General features: G+C 39.0%; 1 protein-coding gene across 3 annotated transcripts in view; it reads left to right on the plus strand.

The window, feature by feature from the left end:
* SYNE1 (spectrin repeat containing nuclear envelope protein 1) overlaps nt 1-19,706 on the plus strand; it is a 354,454-nt gene that overhangs the window by 306,979 nt on the left and 27,769 nt on the right. For 2 of the 3 annotated variants that reach the window (XM_067465989.1, XM_067465987.1), the window contains 3 exons: nt 6,458-6,620; nt 15,967-16,154; nt 17,190-17,340. In XM_067465989.1, the coding sequence (XP_067322090.1) occupies nt 6,458-6,620; nt 15,967-16,154; nt 17,190-17,340 (502 nt within the window). Of the gene's footprint in view, nt 1-216; nt 403-6,457; nt 6,621-15,966; nt 16,155-17,189; nt 17,341-19,706 lie in introns of those variants that run through there. The other variant, XM_060753592.2, reaches the window with a different exon arrangement.

The raw sequence follows: 19,706 nt of genomic DNA on the forward strand, positions 1-19,706 counted from the left end.
CTTTCCCGAAGTACATCTTTGTACAGTTGAGCCTACAACTGTTCTAAGTCTACAGTGCCAGCTTTTTTTCTCCCAGTCCCTTCCCCCTTTCATGGCCTACATTCCAGGAGATCACCCTGGCACATGTAGATGAATGTAAGTTTTATTTAGAAACATGACCACTTGTCACACAGCTTCTTCTCATATTATCAGGCAGTGAGTTACTAACATTTGTTTGGAGTGTGAGCAATTTTTGTATAGTGCTCCATGACCCACAGTCTTCTTGTAACTTTTGGACTGAATGCTCTTAATTTTTATACTGGAAAGTTTAATGCTGGTGCTGGTGGATTTATATGCCGTGAAGATGGCAGATGACTGCAGTGTGGATTCAGACCTCCCTGAATGCAATTGCGATGTGACAAGGCAGGCAATATTTTCAATTTTTTCCTTTTATTTCCTTTTATGTATTTCTTTTCCTATATTAGATTGTTTCCTTATTGTATAGGTGATTAAGTGAATCCTAAGTGTTAATAAACAGATTCTAAGATTTTGCAGTGGTAAAAAGAATTCAGTTTTTTTAATTAACAAGATGCATTAGAAAGAAATGCTTTTGCTGGTTCTAGGATTGAGGAAATGTTCACTGAAGCCTTCCGTCTGGTTTTTACTTCCAATTGAATGCAAGATCACACATTACAGAGGGGAAATAGTAGGAAATGCATTTCACTCAGACATCTGAGTACTGTACATAAGAAAAGGATTGAATGAGGAATGGCTGTCCAGAAGCATATATGTAGTAGTATTGATCAAAGACATTCAGACCTCACAGAAATATTTCACAGAAGCATGTTGCATGTTTCAAAAAGAAGAATTTGGTTGTGAATAAAACTGTAACCCACACAACTGTAACTCCACAGCGACCCACCCAAGTGCAGGGAAAGGGGAATGAGGCTGACTTCTTTTGCTTTAGTCTCTATAGAGTTTTTCTAGTTCCAGTTTGTTTTGTTTTTTAACTAATGTCATTATGGTTACACTTTGTAGAACTGAACTAAATACAGAGAGAAGCTTTTCAAAAATAAACCGTCAATAAGCACACATCATTTTAAAAAGAAAAATAATTGTATGTTATTATTAGGAACCAGCTGTCGAACCTAATTATAGTTATGACTTCATGATGCACTGTTTTTTTTTTTAATACCAAGACATCTATGTGTTAAATTAAAATGCTTTTTGAGGTAGACACCAGTCTTGGGGTTGTTTTTCTTGTAGCATACCAACAAATTCCACATATGTGCATTGATTTATCCCCTCACACTAAAACAATCATATAAATATGTTACACTATTTAACATCTAAACTGCAATAATGTAGCTGCAAAGTATAGATGTTTTCCAATACATAACAATAACACATAATGGACCTGTGTATCAGAAAATGGGTACAGTTGTAAGTGTGGTATATAAGGAAATTTAGAAAGTCGCATGGGCTTACTGTACTTGTATATCAAGGTTGCTAAATTTGTACAGCCTTCCTGGAACCAGTCATGTGATGATTCCTGCTATTTTGATTATGGGATCTTTGCTAGCAAGGGAATGAACTTAAGTCTAGCTTTTTACAGAACATGTGTAGAGCTTTTTGTAAGCACTGCAACTGTTTTAAAGATGTTTTCAATACCAAAAATATTGTTGAGCATTTATAGTTACATATTTTTCACTGAAATTGTGGGTTTCTTTTGCATACAGCAATTTTTTTTAGATGTCTTCTACACTATTTATTTGTTATTGTTTGTGCAGCAGAATGTCACATGTGTGCCTTTTTTGTTTAGAATGTGCGTCTTTCCATTCAGCTGTCCACGACAACAGGCAGGCATGCAAACACCACAAACCAGAGAGCAAAACTAGTAGAGTTTGCCAACAGGAACTGGTTTATTTCCCCTTGTGGTTCGAGGTTTAAATTATGTTTCTAGGCTTATTTAAGGGATTTAAGCATTTGATGAATAAAGAGCTATTGACAGTTTGGACATAATTATTGCTTAATTTCTTAAAAGTCAGTGTTGGTTGGGTACAACCCACAGACATCTAGTATAAACCTATCCAAAGAAAAAGTGTGAGGTTTGGGTTGAGTTGCTGACATTTAAACATACTTGCTTGCATGTTCCTCTTCAGAATGAGCCAAAATGAGCCAAAAAATTCCCTGAAAAGATTGATGTTTTTGTTTGCCTTATAATAATTTTACAAAAAGAAAAAAGAAATAAGGAAAATGTCATAACATGTCACTTTCTATTAGTTTGATAAGATATGTACCCTAGGATTCAGTTTGGATGAGATACAGCACCATTGATTTGTGGTCCTTGCCTTCATTGCTTTTCAGTATTTTCCATACATTAGCCAAAGAGATTGCCAGAAAAGGTAATGCAGGAAGGAGTGGGGTTTGGTCCCTGTATGCCCTTGAATGAAGTACTGACAAGGCCACCATCAAAATCATTTTGTCCAGAGTATGTTATTTAATGAAGATTGTGTCTTTTTCATTATAAACTATATTTGAAATTGTCTATAAGTTAGCTCATCCTTTTAATTGTTTTCTTTGAATAGAATTGATTCATCAAACTTCACTTAAATAATTTACTTTACCAACATTTTGCCTAAGACTAAAAGAGCCTCTGGGTGCCACGGTGGCACAGCAGGTTAAACCACTGAGCTGCGGAGCTTGCTGACCAAAAGATCAGTGGTTTGAATCTGTGGAGTGGGGTGAGCTCCCATCATTAGCCCCAGCTTCTGCCAACCTAGCAGCTCCAAAACATGCTAATATGAGTAGATGAATAGGTACCGCTCCAGCAGGAAGGTAAGAGCACTCCATGCAGTCCTGCCAGTCACAAGACATTGGAGGCATCAATGCCGGCTCTTCGGCTTAAAAATTGTGATAAGCACCACCCCCAAGAGTCAGACTAGACTAGACTTAATGTCAAGGGTAAACTTTTACCTTTACTAATAGATACTTTTTGTGAATATATATTCTGTGGTAGAAAATTATATGTGATGTATCTTGCTTTTGAACCATTTGATAGGTTTGCTTTCAGATTTATGGCTAAAGTAAAAGCTATTATAAAACCAGAATGTAGTATTTTTGTGCATTTCATGTGTACAGCTGTGTCAAATAATACAGTGATTAATAGGTTCTTATTTTAGGTAATTTTCATTTTAAAATGACTTTTCCTACACTTCTCATATTTTGTCTGAATATATGTTCTAAGAAAAACAGTCAACTCATGTCACAAGCGACTGCTTTTATTTAATTTATAATTTAAACAAATAAAGTTCAGCATGAGTGCAGATTTGTATTTTGCACACATTTTAAAATTTTTATTTATTTTATATCAAAAGCATTGCATAAATTAGTATAAAACTGATAAAAATAGAAGGAGCGCAGGCAGCTAAATATCTTTTGACCAAAAACAGGCAACAGCAATGGCACTGTCTGTAGTCTCCAACAATTCTTCCTCGATACAATAGGCAGGGCATAATGGGCAAGCATACAGATGCGGAGTTGTCTGTTCTGCTCCACAGTCACACAAGGTGTGGGATTCTTTTAGGTAGTGCCATTTTGCCAGGCTGTCTTTTGATCTGCCCACTCCACTTCTGAGTCTATTCAGGGACTTCCAAGTTGCCCATTCTTGGTTTGCCCTGAGGAAGACCCCCATGGGGGGCCATCCAGTTGGGATTTCCTGGTTTAGCTGCCCAGAGGGATACCCTTGCTGTTGCTGGGGGGACACCAGGAGGAATGGTAGTTCTCATAAAGCTTTTCCTTGATTTGAGTCTACTGGGAGGAGGCTAGTAGCCATGTAGTGGGTGGCATTCACAGTGTTCAACCTTATTTCTCTCACATTTAGCAGCAATTTCCCATCGCACATCGGGGGGGGGGGGGGGCAATGCCAACTAGCTTGTAGACTTTATGAACAGGTGTAGGTTTAAGACATCCTGTGATTATTCTGCATGTTTCATTCAATGTTATGTTCACCTGCTTTGCATAGGCAGACCTATGCCAAACAGGGCAGGCATACTCAGCAGTTGAGTAAGACAAGGCTAGGGCTGATGTTCTTATTAATTTTGGGCCTGCACCATATGTGCTGCCAGTAAGTTTCGCAGGATGTTTTTGCGTGCAGCTACTTTGTGCTTGTATTGTCGAAGGCTTTCATGGCTGGAATCACTGGATTGTTGTAGGTTTTTTTCGGCTATATGGCCATGTTCTAGAGGCATTCTCTCCTGACGTTTCACCTGCATCTATGGCAATCATCCTCAGAGGTAGTGAGGTCTGTTGGAACTAGGAAAATTGGTTTTATATATCTGTGGAATGACCAGGGTAGGATAAAGAACTCTTGTCTGTTGGAGCTAGGTGTGAATGTTTCAACTGACCACCTTGATTAGCATTTGATGGCCTGGCAGTGCCTGGGACAATCTTTTGTTGAGAGGTGATTAGATGTCCCTGATTGTTTGCTCTCTGTTGTTTTGCTGTTGTAATTTTAGAGTTTTTTTAATACTGGTAGCCAGATTTTGTTCATTTTCATGGTTTCCTCCTTTCTGTTGAAATTGTCCACATGCTTGTGGATTTCAATGGCTTCAATGGTGTTCAAGCAGTGTTTCCTATATGCTAGTGTTCGATCTAAGGTGACACCAAGATATTTAGGATAGAAATAAGGTTCAAGCTCTTGACCTTTCAATTTTCTCTTGGCTTCACAGTTGCATAGATGGAAAGCACATACTTGTGTTTTGGCAGGGTTAGGCTTCAGGTGGTTATCTTTGAAGTAGCTGGAGAGATCTTTCAGGGCATTAGTAAGTTGGATTTCAACTGTTTCAAAGTCTTTTGCTTGTGTTGTTAGACCAAGGTCATCAGCATATATAAAGCTCTTTGTGAGAGGTGGTTGTCTCTGATCGTTAGTAAAGATACTAAACAAGTTTAGTGCAAGAACGCTGCCTTGGGGTAAACCATTCTTTTGCCTCCTCCATCTATTTTTCTCCATCTACTTCTCTGAGTTCTTTCAGGTGAAATATGAGATAATTTTTAAAATAAAATTATCTCATATTTCAGACTGATGTAAACTCATCTGTACTTTTCTAGTTTTTCAGTGCTGTTCAATCAAAATGTTTATAAAAATCAAGATTACTATATGCAGACAGATGGGAAAAATGCTTTAGTCCAAATAATCAAAGACTGACTGACCTTCCCAGATTGGACACATTATCAATATTAGGGAAAATGGCAACATTTTTGAAAGACAAAACGCTTGAAAGACGAAACCCTTGAGTTTTGGGGTTTTGGGGGTTTTTTTGCAGAGAAATGGAATTGATATGTTAACTGTAGGTTTTGATAATTAATAAATTTGATTAAACTATAAAAAGCATGGAAAGGTTAATTTAAATAGCAAGATGTATAAGGAAATCTTATCTTTAATTTTATAATCAAGGAAAGTTTTTATCTCTTTCTTGCTTTTGCTTTTTTGTTTCTTTTATTGACATTTTTCCTCTTTGTTTTAATTTATTCCAAAGTTTTTGATAAAAATATTCTGAAAAAAATACTTAGTGTGGAAAAATGCACAAACATTTCAGATTGTGGTGAAACTTGCACACAAAAATGTATATTAACATGAGACATCTGCAAAATGTATTTGTCTGAGAAATCTGTACTATGAAGATAAATACTAATTTTCATGAATTTTTAGACAAAAGAATTGCATGAAGTAAAGCAAAATAGGGCCATGATTTAATATATGAAAAACAGGCAGATGAGTTATAGATTAATGTGTATAAGAGCATCATTCTGGTGTAATGATTTCAGGGTTGAATTATGACACTAGAGAACAGGCTCCAGATTCCCACTTGGCCATGGAAACTCACTAGGTGACCTTGCGTCTGACACACTCTCTCAGCATCTTTTAAACAAAGTAACCTATTTTAAACAAAGCAAACCCAGTGATCAGCTTATGACTTATGATCTTCTAACCTCTGACTTATGGGCACTAAAGGGTGACAATAAGTCAGAAATGACTTGAAGATGTTTAGAATATTAATTATAAAATAATATGTAAAAGCCTTGTATTTTTCTTTAAAAGTACTATCTCTGAAGAATTATTAATATTTTTAAAATATTAAAATATCAGAATAGTTCTGTAAATCATCTTTATATAGAAAATATATTTTGATTAATATGTGGAACTTCATTTAATAATTTTAGGTTAGAATGTAGGAATTCAGAAACATAGTCTATGGTACTATGTTTAAGAACATGTTCTGCATATTTGTTGTATTCATTAGCCATTCCCATACCGGACAGTGCCTGCCATCTCTTCAAAGGATACCAAAGGACATGTGGTCTTGAATTAAAACATGTTGTCTGATGTGATCATTTGCATATTTGTAATGTTTGTACGCAAGAACCAAATTACTCATGCATGTTGTCATACTCATCATATTGTCTCTGACTTTGGCAGGATGAAGAAGCTAAAGGAAACACTGGTGGCTGTTCAGCAGTTGGATAAGAACATGAGCATCTTGAGATCATGGCTTGCCCACATTGAGTCAGAGTTATCCAAACCCATTGTCTATGAAACATGTGACTCCGAGGAGATTCAAAGGAAACTAAATGAACAGCAGGTAAAAATGTGAAATTGAGGAGAAAAAAACCAAACCCTTGAAACACTCGCACTTCCCATTAAGTAGTGGTGAGTGCGATCCAAGTGTGGTGCAGGCTTTGGCTTGCTGAATCCAACTCTCATAAAAGGGCATTGAGAGGAAGATGTCCTTAAATTTCAAGGTGGGTGATGCTTATAGCATTGCTCTAGTAACGTCTTCTGCTGCCTTTGACATCCAGTCGACATGGAATGCCTCAGTGACCCTACCAGCCAGAGGTAAGTCACTCTGATGTTATGTTCAGAATGTCAGCTACTGCTGTAATTAGCTTCCATTGTGTGGGTGTTTTGCAGTGGATTGTGAAGCAGTGTTTACTGCCACTCAGAGGAACCTTTCTGTGTTCATACATGGCAAGCTTTATTGAACACTCAAGAGAGAATCTCCATTTTTTAGAATACCTAAATATTTGTTCTACTTTGGCTGCTTTTAAAGTTGCATGCAGATTCGCATGAGCTATACAGAAGCAATGTTTAACTTTCAAGCTTGTGCGTATTCTGCAAAGCCATGGATACAGTGAAAGAACAGTAAAAAAATGGAATTAGAAATAGAAAGGATGTGTTCAGGAGTGTGGTATTTTACATAAGATAAACCGTGGTTTACCAGTCTCTGCATATCACTTCAAAAGAAAGGTCTTCATAGTAATTGCAGATGATATACTTAATTTTTGGATATTCATGGAAAAGTGGTTATTCTAAGACAAATGTTCCACATAAATTTAGAACAGCTGGGGATGGAAGACTGCTCACCACCAGAACTCAATCGGGCTGCAGCTCATACCCCTCCTTTGACTATTAAACTCACCAAATTTAGCAAAGTGTTGACTTTTCCCATGTAAATAAGGCAAATGGGAAGCACACAATGTTTGAAAAGAGTTTGTTTCCTAGAAGTTTCTAAGAAGTATGAATCTTCTTAAGAACAAGATAAGCCCCTATACCTCCAGCAAAGGATAGTTACCTTGTCATGGTGCTGGAGCTTGAGCACCTCAATGATACCACAAGCAAAACCGTGAAGGGACACCCAAGACGGGAAGGTCACGGCAGAGAGGTCATACCAAACACGATCCCTGGGGTAGGTAATGACAACCCACCCCAGTATTCTTGCCATGAAAACTAAATGGATCAGTACAACCTGAGATATGTTAGCTTGCCATTGGAAGATGGGACTCCCAGGTCTTGAAAGATGATGCTGTTAAGGTGATGCATGCCATATACCAGCAAATATGGAAAACACAAGAATGCCCACAAAAATGGAAAAAAATCAACTTATATCCCCATACCAAAAAAGGGAAATGCTAAAGAATGCTCAAACTTCATACAGCGGCACTTATTTCACATGTCAGTAAGGTAGACTCCAGCAATACATGAAGAGAGATCTGCCAAATGTACAAGCTGGGTTTAGAAAAGGTAGAAGAATGAGAGACCAAATGGCCAATATCAGCTGGATAATGGAGAAAGGCAGGGAGTTTCAGAAAAATATCTACATCTGTTTTATCAACTATTCTAAAGCCTTTGACTGTGTGGATAATAATAAATTGTGGCATGTTCTTGGTGGTATGGGGATACCAAGTCACCTTGTCTATCTTATTTATTTATTTTATTATTTATTTATTTATTTATTTATTTATTTATTTGATGCACTTATTAACCGCCATTCTCAGCCCATTGGGCGACTCATGGCGGTGTACAAATACATATAGAAGACACTTTACAAAGAAAACCAATTACAACCACATATAGACTATACCACAATTACAGACAACATTAAAAATCCACTTCGTCTCTTAGTAGAATCATAACCAGTCTCATATTCCTTGTTCCATTTCCGATCTTCTTTACCACATTGTTATAGCACTTAATTAAATGCCCTCTCGAACAGCCATGTCTTAAGGCTTTTTCGAAAGGACATGAGGGAGGGCGCCTGTCTGATATCTGCAGGGAGAGTGTTCCATAGCCGGGGGGCCACCACCGAGAAGGCCCTCTCCCTCGTCCCCGCCAGCCGTGCCTGTGAGGCAGGCGGGATCGAGAGAAGGGCCTCCCCAGACGATCTCAAGGTCCTCGTGGGCTCGTAGGCCAAGATGCGGTCCGACAGGTATTTTGGGCCGGAACCGTTTAGGGCTTTGTAGGCCAAAACCAGCACCTTGAATTGGGTCCGGTAGCAAATCAGCAGCCAGTGGAGCTGGGACAACAAGGGCGTTGTGTGCTCCCTGCTACCCGCTCCAGTTAGTAACATGGCTGCCGCACGCTGAACCAGCTGAAGCTTCCGGGCCGTCTTCAAGGGCAGCCCCACGTAGAGAGCGTTGCAGTAGTCAAGGCGGGATGTGACCAGAGCGTGTACCACCGTGGCCAAGTCAGACTTCCCGCGATACGGGCGCAGCTGGCGCACGAGCCTGAGCTGTGCAAATGCTCCCCTGGTCACCGCTGAAACCTGGGGATCCAGGCTCAATGATGAGTCCAGGGTCACACCCAAGCTGCGAACCTGTGCCTTCAAGGGGAGTGCGACCCCATCCAGCACAGGCTGTAACCCTATACCCCGTTCGGCCTTGCGACTGACCAGGAGTACCTCTGTCTTGTCTGGATTTAATTTCAGTTTGTTCGCCCTCATCCAGACCGTCACAGCGGCCAGGCACCGGTTCAGGACCTCGACAGCCTCCTTAGTAGCAGGTGGGAAGGAGTGACAGAGTTGGACATCATCTGCGTACAGATGACACCGCACCCCGAAACTCCGGATGATCTCACCCAGCGGCTTCATGTAGATATTAAACAGCATGGGGGACAGTATGGAACCCTGTGGCACCCCACAAGTCAAAGGCTGTGGTGCGGAACAGGAGTCCCCCAATAACACCTTCTGGGTGCGGCCCTCCAGGAATGACTGGAGCCACCGCAAAGCAATGCCTCCAAGACCCATTTCCGCAAGGCGCCCCAGAAGGATACCGTGGTCGACGGTATCGAAGGCCGCTGAGAGGTCCAGGAGCACCAACAGGGACACACTCCCCCTGTCTAGCTCCCGGCGCAGATCATCCACTAAGGCGACCAAGACCGTCTCGGTACCATGCCCTGGTCTGAAACCAGACTGTGCACTTTCTTCTGAGGAATCTGTATAATGTATAATAATATCTTCTGAGGAATCTGTATAATGATCAAGTAGCAACAGTCAGAACAGACCGTGGAACAACAGACTGGTTCATGATTGGGAAAGGAGTATGGCAGGGCTGAATGCTCTCACCCAATCTATCCAGCTTGTATGCAGAACACATCAAGCGACATGCAGGGCTTGATGAATTCAAGGCTGGAGTTCAAATTGCTGAGAGAAAAAAAACATTAACAACCTTAGACATGCAGATGATTGCACTTTGATGGCCGAAAGCAAGGAGGAACTGAGGAGCCTTTTAACCAAGGTGAAATAAGAAAGTGCAAAAACTTGGTTGCAATTAAATATAAAAAAAACAAGATGGTAACCAGACTGAATGAAAAATGGCAAATGAGAAAACATGGAGGCAGTGATAGACTTTGTAGGTGCAAAGATTACTGCAGACGCAGACTGCAGCCAGGAAATCATAAGACAATTACTTCTTGGGAGAGAGCAATGGCCAATCTCGATAAAATAATGAAGAGTAGAAACATCACACTGACAACGAAGATCCACATAGTTGAAGCAATGGTATTCCCTGTAGTAACCTATGGATGCGAGAGCTGGACCATAAGGAAGGCTGGATAAAGGGGTCATGTTGTATTCTGTTTACAAGTTTTAAAAAACAGCAAGAGGAGCTTAAATGTAGTCCACCTCTGACTTAGCACATGGTTATTATGCCAATGCATTCAAGAGTTCTTTCATTTAATCATCTATACTCATGTATCACTCATCCTCATGTATAGGCTGACCATAATTACAGATTTTGGAACACATCTCAGCACACTCAAACAGTGGATATGGCTCTTAATGCGACAGGCTGCATTATCACGGGGTGTCTGCGCCCTACACCACTGGGGAAATTACACTGTTTAGCCAGTATTGCACCACTTGACATCCGCCGGGAAGTAGCAGCCAATAGTGAAAGGACCAAGGCAGTGACATCTCCAGCTCATCCCCTGTTTGGGTATCAGCCAGCACGTCAACAACTTAAATCAAGAAATAGTTTTCTAAGATCTACAGAGACACTCGCTGGAACACCTCAGCAAGCAAGAGTCCAAAAGTGGCAGGCTCAAACCCAGAACCTCAACCAATGGCTGATACCAAATGAGAGACTCCCCCCTGGACACACAGAAGACTGGGCTACGTGGAAGGCACTGAACAGACTGTGCTCTGGCACCACAAGATGCAGAGCCAATCTTAAAAAATGGGACTACAAAGTGGAATCCGCGACATGCGAGTGTGGAGAAGAGCAAACCACTGACCACCTGCTGCAATGCAACCTGAGCCCTGCTACATGCACAATGGAGAACCTTCTTGTGGCAACACCAGAGGCACTCCAAGTGGCCAGATACTGGTCAAAGAACATTTAATCAACTACCAAGCTTGCAAATTTTGTGTTTTGTATGTTTGTTTGTTTTGTTCTGTTAGAAATGTAATACAATTATCTGGTTGCCCCTGACACGATAAATAAATAAATCTAACCCATTGATAAGTCAGTGGTTGTCCTACAAAGATTTCCTTTTGTCATGACAGGAATGACTTGAGAAACTGCAAGTTGCTTCTGGTGTGAGAGAATTGGCCGTCTGCAAAGACATTGCCCAGGGGACGCCCAGATGTTTTGATATTTTTCCATCCTTATGGGAGGCTTCTCTCATGTCCCCACATGAGGAGCTGGAGCTGATAAAGGGAGCTCATCTGTGCTCTCCCCAGATTCAAAGCTATGACCTGTCGGTCTTCAGTCCTGCCAGCGTAGGGGTTTAAGCAGTAGTGCCATCTAAGGACAACCACCCATGGCTACTGCCTCCATTTTCCTACCCAAGCATTCAAAAAAGGTCAAAAGTGGTACCATATCATAGAGAATATAGCAAATCAGTGTTTATTTTAGATTCTCCCATAAAAGGGAGGGTTCCTTATTCATATAAGAGTTATGATGTAACACCAATATTGATTCATAGATAAGTCAACCCAGGTTTTTTGGACTGATTTTTTTTACTAATATTTTTAAAATTATACATGAGAGTATATAGGGTAATTTAAAATGTTCTTTGCACAGCCCTGTTTATTTATGGAAGCAAAGGATTTTGTGGAAGATTAACATGTATAAGCAGTACATCCAGGAGGGTGTGATGATTTATAGCAAATTCTGAATTTCTACTCTGTAATCAGGAAAAATAGTTATTCCTCTTTGCTAAGTAGACTATCTTGTACCCTTTTTCACCAAATGACATTACTGAAATGAGTAAATCATTCATATAAGCACTTCCTTCCACAAGGAAGCAAAATGTGATAACATTGCACTGAATCCAAGTATGAAGATGACACAAAAGAACAGAGGAGATGAGTCAGTCTTTTAGGAACATAGCTCTTTAATGGCGTATAGTATCTCAATGAGAACCTTGAATTATGCCCACAAGGTGAAATAAAGGCAGTGGAAAGGAAGTCATGCCCTAGTACATTTTGCTCTTGATGATCAACATTCATGAAAAGCTGAGCTACTACACTGGCCACCATAATTCTTCCAAGCAGACAACACAGGAAATCCTTCCAGATTGCCTGGCAAATTACTTAGGAGTCAAAAATGCCACCACCTTTTAATAGCTGGAAAAGTAACCTCTGGACAAATTTGTAATTTTTTGCAGTGTGGAAACAAACTATGGTTTTTATTTGATTTTCTTTAATAGGTGTGCTGGATCTTCTTCCTATACAGGGTCTGTCCTTCCCCCCTCACAGTTGTGACTTAAAACCAAATTCTAATTTCCTTCATCAGTACATCTTCTGTGCAATCTCTTATTGATTTATGTGACCTATTTGCAATTTGGATCCAAATTGTCCATTACCCTTCCTGTGCACCCTGAAACAGCCTCTTTGCCTCCCATGCCCAACTCTATTCTACCCTTGTAGCTTTATTCCCTGTGTACCGTATATTCCGGCATATAAGACGACTGGGCGTATAAGACGACCCCCAACTTTTCCAGTTAAAATATAGAGTTAAGATGACTCCCATGCATAAGACTACGCCCGCATATAAGACGACCCCTGACTTTTGAGAAGATTTTCTTGGGTTAAAAAGTAGTCTTATACGCCAGAATATACTGTACTTATCACATAAATACAAAAGGTGGCTTGGGAACTTTCTATTCATAGCCTTTCTGTTGAAGTTCAAGATATTACATGTGGTCCAGTATGCTATTCCAAAGCAAATTTCTCAGGTGCATGTAGTGGGCTGTGGGATTTACAGCAAAATCCTATCCAATCATGTTCCTTCACCAGTGGGATTTAACCCTGGGAGTGTATGAGATTGTACCCTCATGTCTATAATTGAGAAGGTAAAAAGTACTTGCAACTTCTTCATATTTGATGAGAAAATGTTTCTAAACATATAGCGGCTCCATTGACAAAGAGAAAACTATGGTACTTCAAGATCTGTCTTATCTCAGGATTTGTTTTAAAAAAATTAAACATTATTTGGGAGTGAGGGAGTCTCAAGAAACTATGAGGCCACAGGAATACGCTTGCACATAATGCACTGACCTTACTGCAATATATATATACTCCCTCCCCAAGGACATCAGGCATGCCACAACATTGGCAGTCTTCAGAAGGAGCTTGAAAACATGGATGTTCCAGTGTGCCTTCCCAGATTAAGGAATCCCAAGCAATATGTCCCAAATGCACTTTACAAGAGAGTTAGAATTGTCTGCACACCCTCTTATCCCCAAAATATCCATTCTATTTCACCTGGACATGCCCAGCATTTTTAAAATTTTAATCATTACATTTGGCCCTGCCACAGGTTTTTAATGCGTCGTGATATTTCTGTCATTGTTTTGCTTTGCTATGAGTTATTTATTGTTGTATTGTATTGTTGTTGTTGTGTTTTTCGTTTCTGATGTATTTTGGGCCCGGCCTCTTGTAAACCGCACCAAGTCCTGCGGGAGATGATAGTGGGGTACAAATAAAGGTTTGTTGTTGTTGTTGTTGTTGTTGTTGTTGTTGTTATATATATCTGTGCAAATCCAAGGTCAATATCTGCTTTAAAAGTGAACTTTTTGTAACTTTACATATACATAAATAATTGGAGCAAGAAAATAATCAGGATGATAGTGGGGCATCTGTTTAATAAGGATAGCAAAATGCTAACTGGATACAGGGCAGAATTAATCAGTACTCCCCCCCCCCACACCCAAAAAGAAAGAAAGGAAGGAAGGAAGGAAGAAAACCATGTACTTCCATGCAGCAGAGACCTTGGCAAGGGACCTGAATTGCAAATCAAAGTTCATTGGTAATAAGTATTAAGTCTACATTTCACCCTCAAAAAAGTATAAGATGACAAATATATGAGTCAACCATACTACTGCGAAAAGACACTTGTGATTATTGCTGATCATAAATTGAACATTAGTAAGCAAAGTGATACAGTAACAATAGAAATTGGAGCTTGAGAAACAATTTAATTTTAACCTGCATTAATAGAAGTATAGGGAAGTAATTCAAACCATGGTCTCACATTTGCAAATTGCAGAATAGTAAATGGTATTTCTATGGCCAAGATACAGTTTCAGGTGTGAACAGCTTTTCAATATTTATGAGAAAACACTGCATGTGCATGAGCACTTCATACTCTGTGTTTGTATATTCCAGGGTTTTTTTTCCTAAAAGAAAAAAATGTTTTCTTATTTTTCCAATTGATTATCCCACAATGTTAAGTGAAGGCTATAGTTTGGGATGCGAAACTTGCAAAAGTAGTTGCAAACTCTTTGGGAAATGTTAGAAGACCAGATGTTGTTGTGTACTTTGGGGTCCAGAAACACTTTAGATCAAAGCATGGATGCCTGAATGCTGGCTTTAGTTTATAATTGACAGGTTTATGATTTAATGCCTAGGGATTCTCAGTAACTTGAGATGTGCATTTGCACTGATCTAGTTTGTCCTAGAAGCAATATTGTAAACTGCTGAAGCTCTTGGTTAGGTTTACTCTAGTAGATGCCTTCTGGGTACTATAAATACCACTGCGTGACTTGACCACTACTGTCCCACACACAGACACACATGCTAGCTATGCAAATGCCTGGCTATTTCTTTCTAATCTTTAAGGACAAATCCTTGTTAGAGTTTTCTTCTTTCTGCAGGAGAAAGTATTTCTTTATGATGACCGTAAAGCAAATGTAGCACAGAATTTCCTTGGAAGGATTTGTTCAGAGAAGGGCTACCTAGATCACTACACCATGCTCGTTTACATTCTCCGTAGTAGCCTTCCTTCCTTTATTCAAAAATTTCAAAGTGTCCAGAGGGATTGTTTTGCAGAGATATAAATATGGGGAATTTTTGAAGGGGGGTGTTTTTTCCACAGAATATTTGTTTTCTGCATAGGCAACCCATTTCCTTTGTAGAAAATTCATGGATTTTGTACAATCAACCACATCTGTTTTATTACAAAATGATCTTTCCACAACCCTTTGGAGTATTCAAATACTAAAGATAACAGCATAAAATTCTCTACAGCATTTTTTTCTAATGGGTATTCCTAATGTATTTTTCACCTGAAAATTAATCATTGGAAATATTACTTCTGCCCCTCAGACACACCAGGCTTATTAACTGTTGAATAGCTAGCTCTTTTGAGGGAACACAGAACACATGTCATGGATTTCAGAATGATAGCCTTTTAAAAGTGTATCTACATTGGAGAAATGATGCAGTTTGACACCACTTTAACAACCATGGTTTTATGCTATGGAATCATGGGAATTGTAATTTTACTAGGTCTTTAGTCTTACCAGCCAGATTGATGTCAAATTGCATTAATTCTACCATGCAAATCAGGCATGGGCAAACTTCAGCTTTCCAGGTGTTTTGGACTTCAATTCCTATCAGCCAGTGGGCTGTTAGAAATTGTGGGAGTTGACGTCCAAAACACCTAGAGGGCCAAAGTTTGCCTGCCATAGATGTGAGAGAAACGTCAGGACAGAATGCTTCTGGAACATGGTCTCACATCAACCCAGTGATTTCTGAAAGCCTTTGACAACAAGTTGGGAATTATTTCATCGAAATAATCCATGCAGACTTACTTTTCCCACCCTCTTTCCTTTGTATTCCCAATTTGTTTTGCTTGCTCATTCTGCACATTTCTAATTAACTCTGTGTGACTAAGGTATTTGCACATTCATCTATTCACCTTTAGGAGCTGCAGAGAGATATAGAAAAACACAGCACTGGGGTTGCATCTGTCCTCAACCTTTGTGAAGTCCTTCTCCATGACTGTGATGCTTGTGCCACTGAAACAGAATGTGACTCCATCCAGCAGGCCACAAGGAACCTGGACCGGAGGTGGAGGAACATCTGTGCCATGTCCATGGAGCGGCGACTCAAGTAAGCGTCCAGCCAAGTAACTCTGTGTTTCTCCAAATGGAATGCATAACCTATTGATACCCCTGTATATGTTAAAACACCAGTTTACCTTGGCCTAAAACTTGTGGTCTTATTTATGCAGTGGCCACTTGAGATGTGTGAAGCTTTTGTTTCGGTCTGTGAATGACATAAGCTGATTTTCACTTTGAGATGCACATTTCTGTATTTCTGTTTTGGAAAGGGCTGCAGGTCTGAGGAAGATCTCATGACTTACATGCTAAAAGTCTCGGGTTTATTCCTCAGTATTTTCTAAATGCACTGAGAATGATTCTAATTTAAACCAATTAAAATCCAAGTCAGCATAAACAGTATTGGAAGAGATGGCCCAGTGGGCCTGACTCAGTGAAAAACATCTTATAATCACAGGGAAATTATTTGTCTTGATTTCTCTAAAAATCCTTCGATGTCGATGGTAATTTTTGAAATTTTACTTGCTAATTTACAGTTTGATACTCTGTGACCTCACATTTATTACTGCATTATGGATACACATATTAATTTGCAATCACATTTTAATATATGTAAGATGGGAAATTACTTCTGTCTCTTAAATTCAGCACTGCATGAACTGTAGAGGTTAACATGCTGAGATATTTATCTTTTTGTTTTAGGAAATCATGCTAGAGCAGCTGCAGTTTGTATAACAAAGCCTGGAACTCTTCTTTTCAGCACTTGGTTTACAGAGTACTTACAATAAGCTTGAAATAATTCTTTATATGACTTTCAAATGAGAAATTGCAGCACATAAGAAGGGAAAACAACAACTCACAGCTGTCTTCTAAGAGCTCATTCTGTGTTTAGACAATGATTTATATTGCTTGTAAATCAAAGTTACTGTTAAACTTTGGTAAAATGCCAGTTATTGTTTGATGCACTGGTTATTTCCTTGGGCATATTTAAGTGTGCAGCACCATTTTCCTGTTGCAGCTGGTGAACTAGATGAAAAATCCAAAGTTCATTGAGGTGAATCTCATCCTATCTTTATTGTTGTTACAGAATTGAAGAGACATGGCGACTGTGGCAAAAGTTCTTGGATGACTATTCTCGATTTGAAGATTGGCTGAAAATTTCTGAAAAAACTGCTGCCTTCCCTAGTTCTTCTGGTGTACTGTACACAGTTGCTAAGGAAGAACTAAAGAAATTTGAGGTGACTTGCTATATTTAAAATACCTCCTTGCATTTTACTATGGCTTGTTCTCACCCTGTCAGAGCACACATTGCTTAATCATGGGAAATATGGCTGTCTTATGAGAATTAATTTGCTCAGGGGAAATGATAATCTTTACTATCAGTCTGATTTTGAGGTTTCTAAAAATTATGGGTCCCTTTGCATGGAATAGTGTGAGTCAAATGTACTGTTTAAACACAATTTAGTATTATATGCACAATGTTTGTCCTTGTGATTTCCTCCTCTACCTACTCTAGTAAAAAAGGGGAGAAAGGAATTAGAAACTTTCACTTCAATTCCTAAGTGGCTACTTCTTAAGTACTGAGAGAGATGGTTTACAGCAGGCATGGGCAAACTTCGCCCCTCCAGGTGTTTTGGACTTCAGCTCCCACAATTCCTTACAGCCAGTAATATGACTGGGATTTCTGGGAGTTAAAGTCCAAAACACCTGGAGGGTCAAAGTTAGCCCATGCCTGGTTTAGAGAGACAACTAATTTAAAACCATTGTTAATCTTCCTGTTTGGTCTTCCTAAACTGCATATGATGCTAATTGTAGTAAACATAATGGATGGATATTCACAAAAATATGCACACACACAACACTGATTTCCCAGTTTGCCATGAATTCATGTACATGATGCTCAATCATTGTGGTTTGTAATAGTAGCAACTGAGCTTTCATCCTTGTTTGCCGGGAATGAGAGCAACCTGTGGCCTTCCAGGTGTTGTCGGAGAGAAGTTGCCATCATGCCTCACAACTGGCTGTTGGTAGGAATTGTAGGATGGTAGGAATTGTACATCAACATCTGGAGAGTCACAAGTAACCCACCTCTGGTTTATTGTATCATCTGGCATTTTTTTATATAAGACAGAAAGAATCCAAGGTTTGTTCTTAGATTATTTCTCTGTATGGAACATAGGGAGGGAACAACAAGAGAAGAAAAGCTGCTGGAAGCCACATAATGCAATAAACAAACTGCATGGTGAAGGTCCATGATTTATTTAGCAATTTTTCTTAACTTCTGATTGCTAACATTGAGACTAATGTCCCTCTGCAGATTATTTCTCCATTTTCAATTTCATTATCTTTTATACTGACTAAGGATTAAAACAATATTTGTAAATTTTCTTGTTCTCTGTGATAAGTTGTTCTTGGTCACATTGATGGATGATGATCGACCTCCTAGCTCTCATGCTCTCACCCACACACTTGCCATCCAGAGCTAAGGGCTGCTCCAAGGTTAGGCATGCAGGCAAGGGTGCAACTATTATGCGTGAAATACAAAAATAACATAACTAAGATTCCAAAAAGGTGGATGCCACTATTATGTGATGGCAACTATTATGTGATGAAATCCAGTAATTATTTCAGATGAAGAGGTATAAATACTAACAAATTATCCCCAAAATTATTAGTGACCCCTACTATTCCTGTATTCATGTGCCAATTATAGATAACAAGAATTTAGACCAAATATATAGAACTAAGAGAATGTTAGCAGAGGCAGATATGAGAAAATCTGCACTTCCTAAAATTTCAGCTATACAGTTTTTAAAGCTTCAAAAATCTTTCGTTCTTTGTATATGTTTTAAATAGTGGTAATAATTGTGAATTAAACATTCTCAAACACGAATGCCATTTTAGAGTAGTTGAGCAGAGATGAAATGAGGCTAGTCATGTCAATACAAAAACACATTATGTTTAAGATAGCAGTGAGATCTTGAAAATATGTGCAGCTGTCCTTTCTCTGGACAGAAGTTACTAACAGGTGAAAAGCAACTGTGACTGAACATAAAGGCTGTCTGTTTTAAGTCATCAGTATTTTTAAAAAATTCAGAAACGTGTTTCTGGGAGAAACTACTTTTATTGGCTTTTGAGATCTGCTTATAATTTTAATGCATCTGAGGGTGGAATTCTTTCTTTCTTTCCTACTCACCTATAAGCAGTTCAAACTAGCATTTAAATTAAATTGTTCATTTACTAGAAGAATACTATGGATATTTTTGCTGCTTCAAATTACATAGCCCTCTTTTGTCCTTGGCCGCAGCTTTGTTGCACAACTGCCTATTTTCAATTTAATTACCAGGATTATCAAAACGAATAGGAACAAAAACAGAAGGTTTTTATGTTGCCATAAAATGTGCCACTGTCTGTAGGCTATTTTGTTTTGTTAAATGTGGTAATTCAAGGCTGGTACAGAGTAGTTCCATTTTGTATTATTGAATTTTTCCCTGGTATATTATACTTCTATAATTGTTCTATTTCATACATTTAATGTGTGCCTCTATGTTGGCTGTATATTAGTTATATATTTTATTTATATAACTATATTTAGTTTATACAG

This window comes from Anolis sagrei, chromosome 1, assembly GCF_037176765.1.
Source record: "Anolis sagrei isolate rAnoSag1 chromosome 1, rAnoSag1.mat, whole genome shotgun sequence".
Lineage (NCBI taxonomy): Eukaryota > Metazoa > Chordata > Lepidosauria > Squamata > Dactyloidae > Anolis > Anolis sagrei.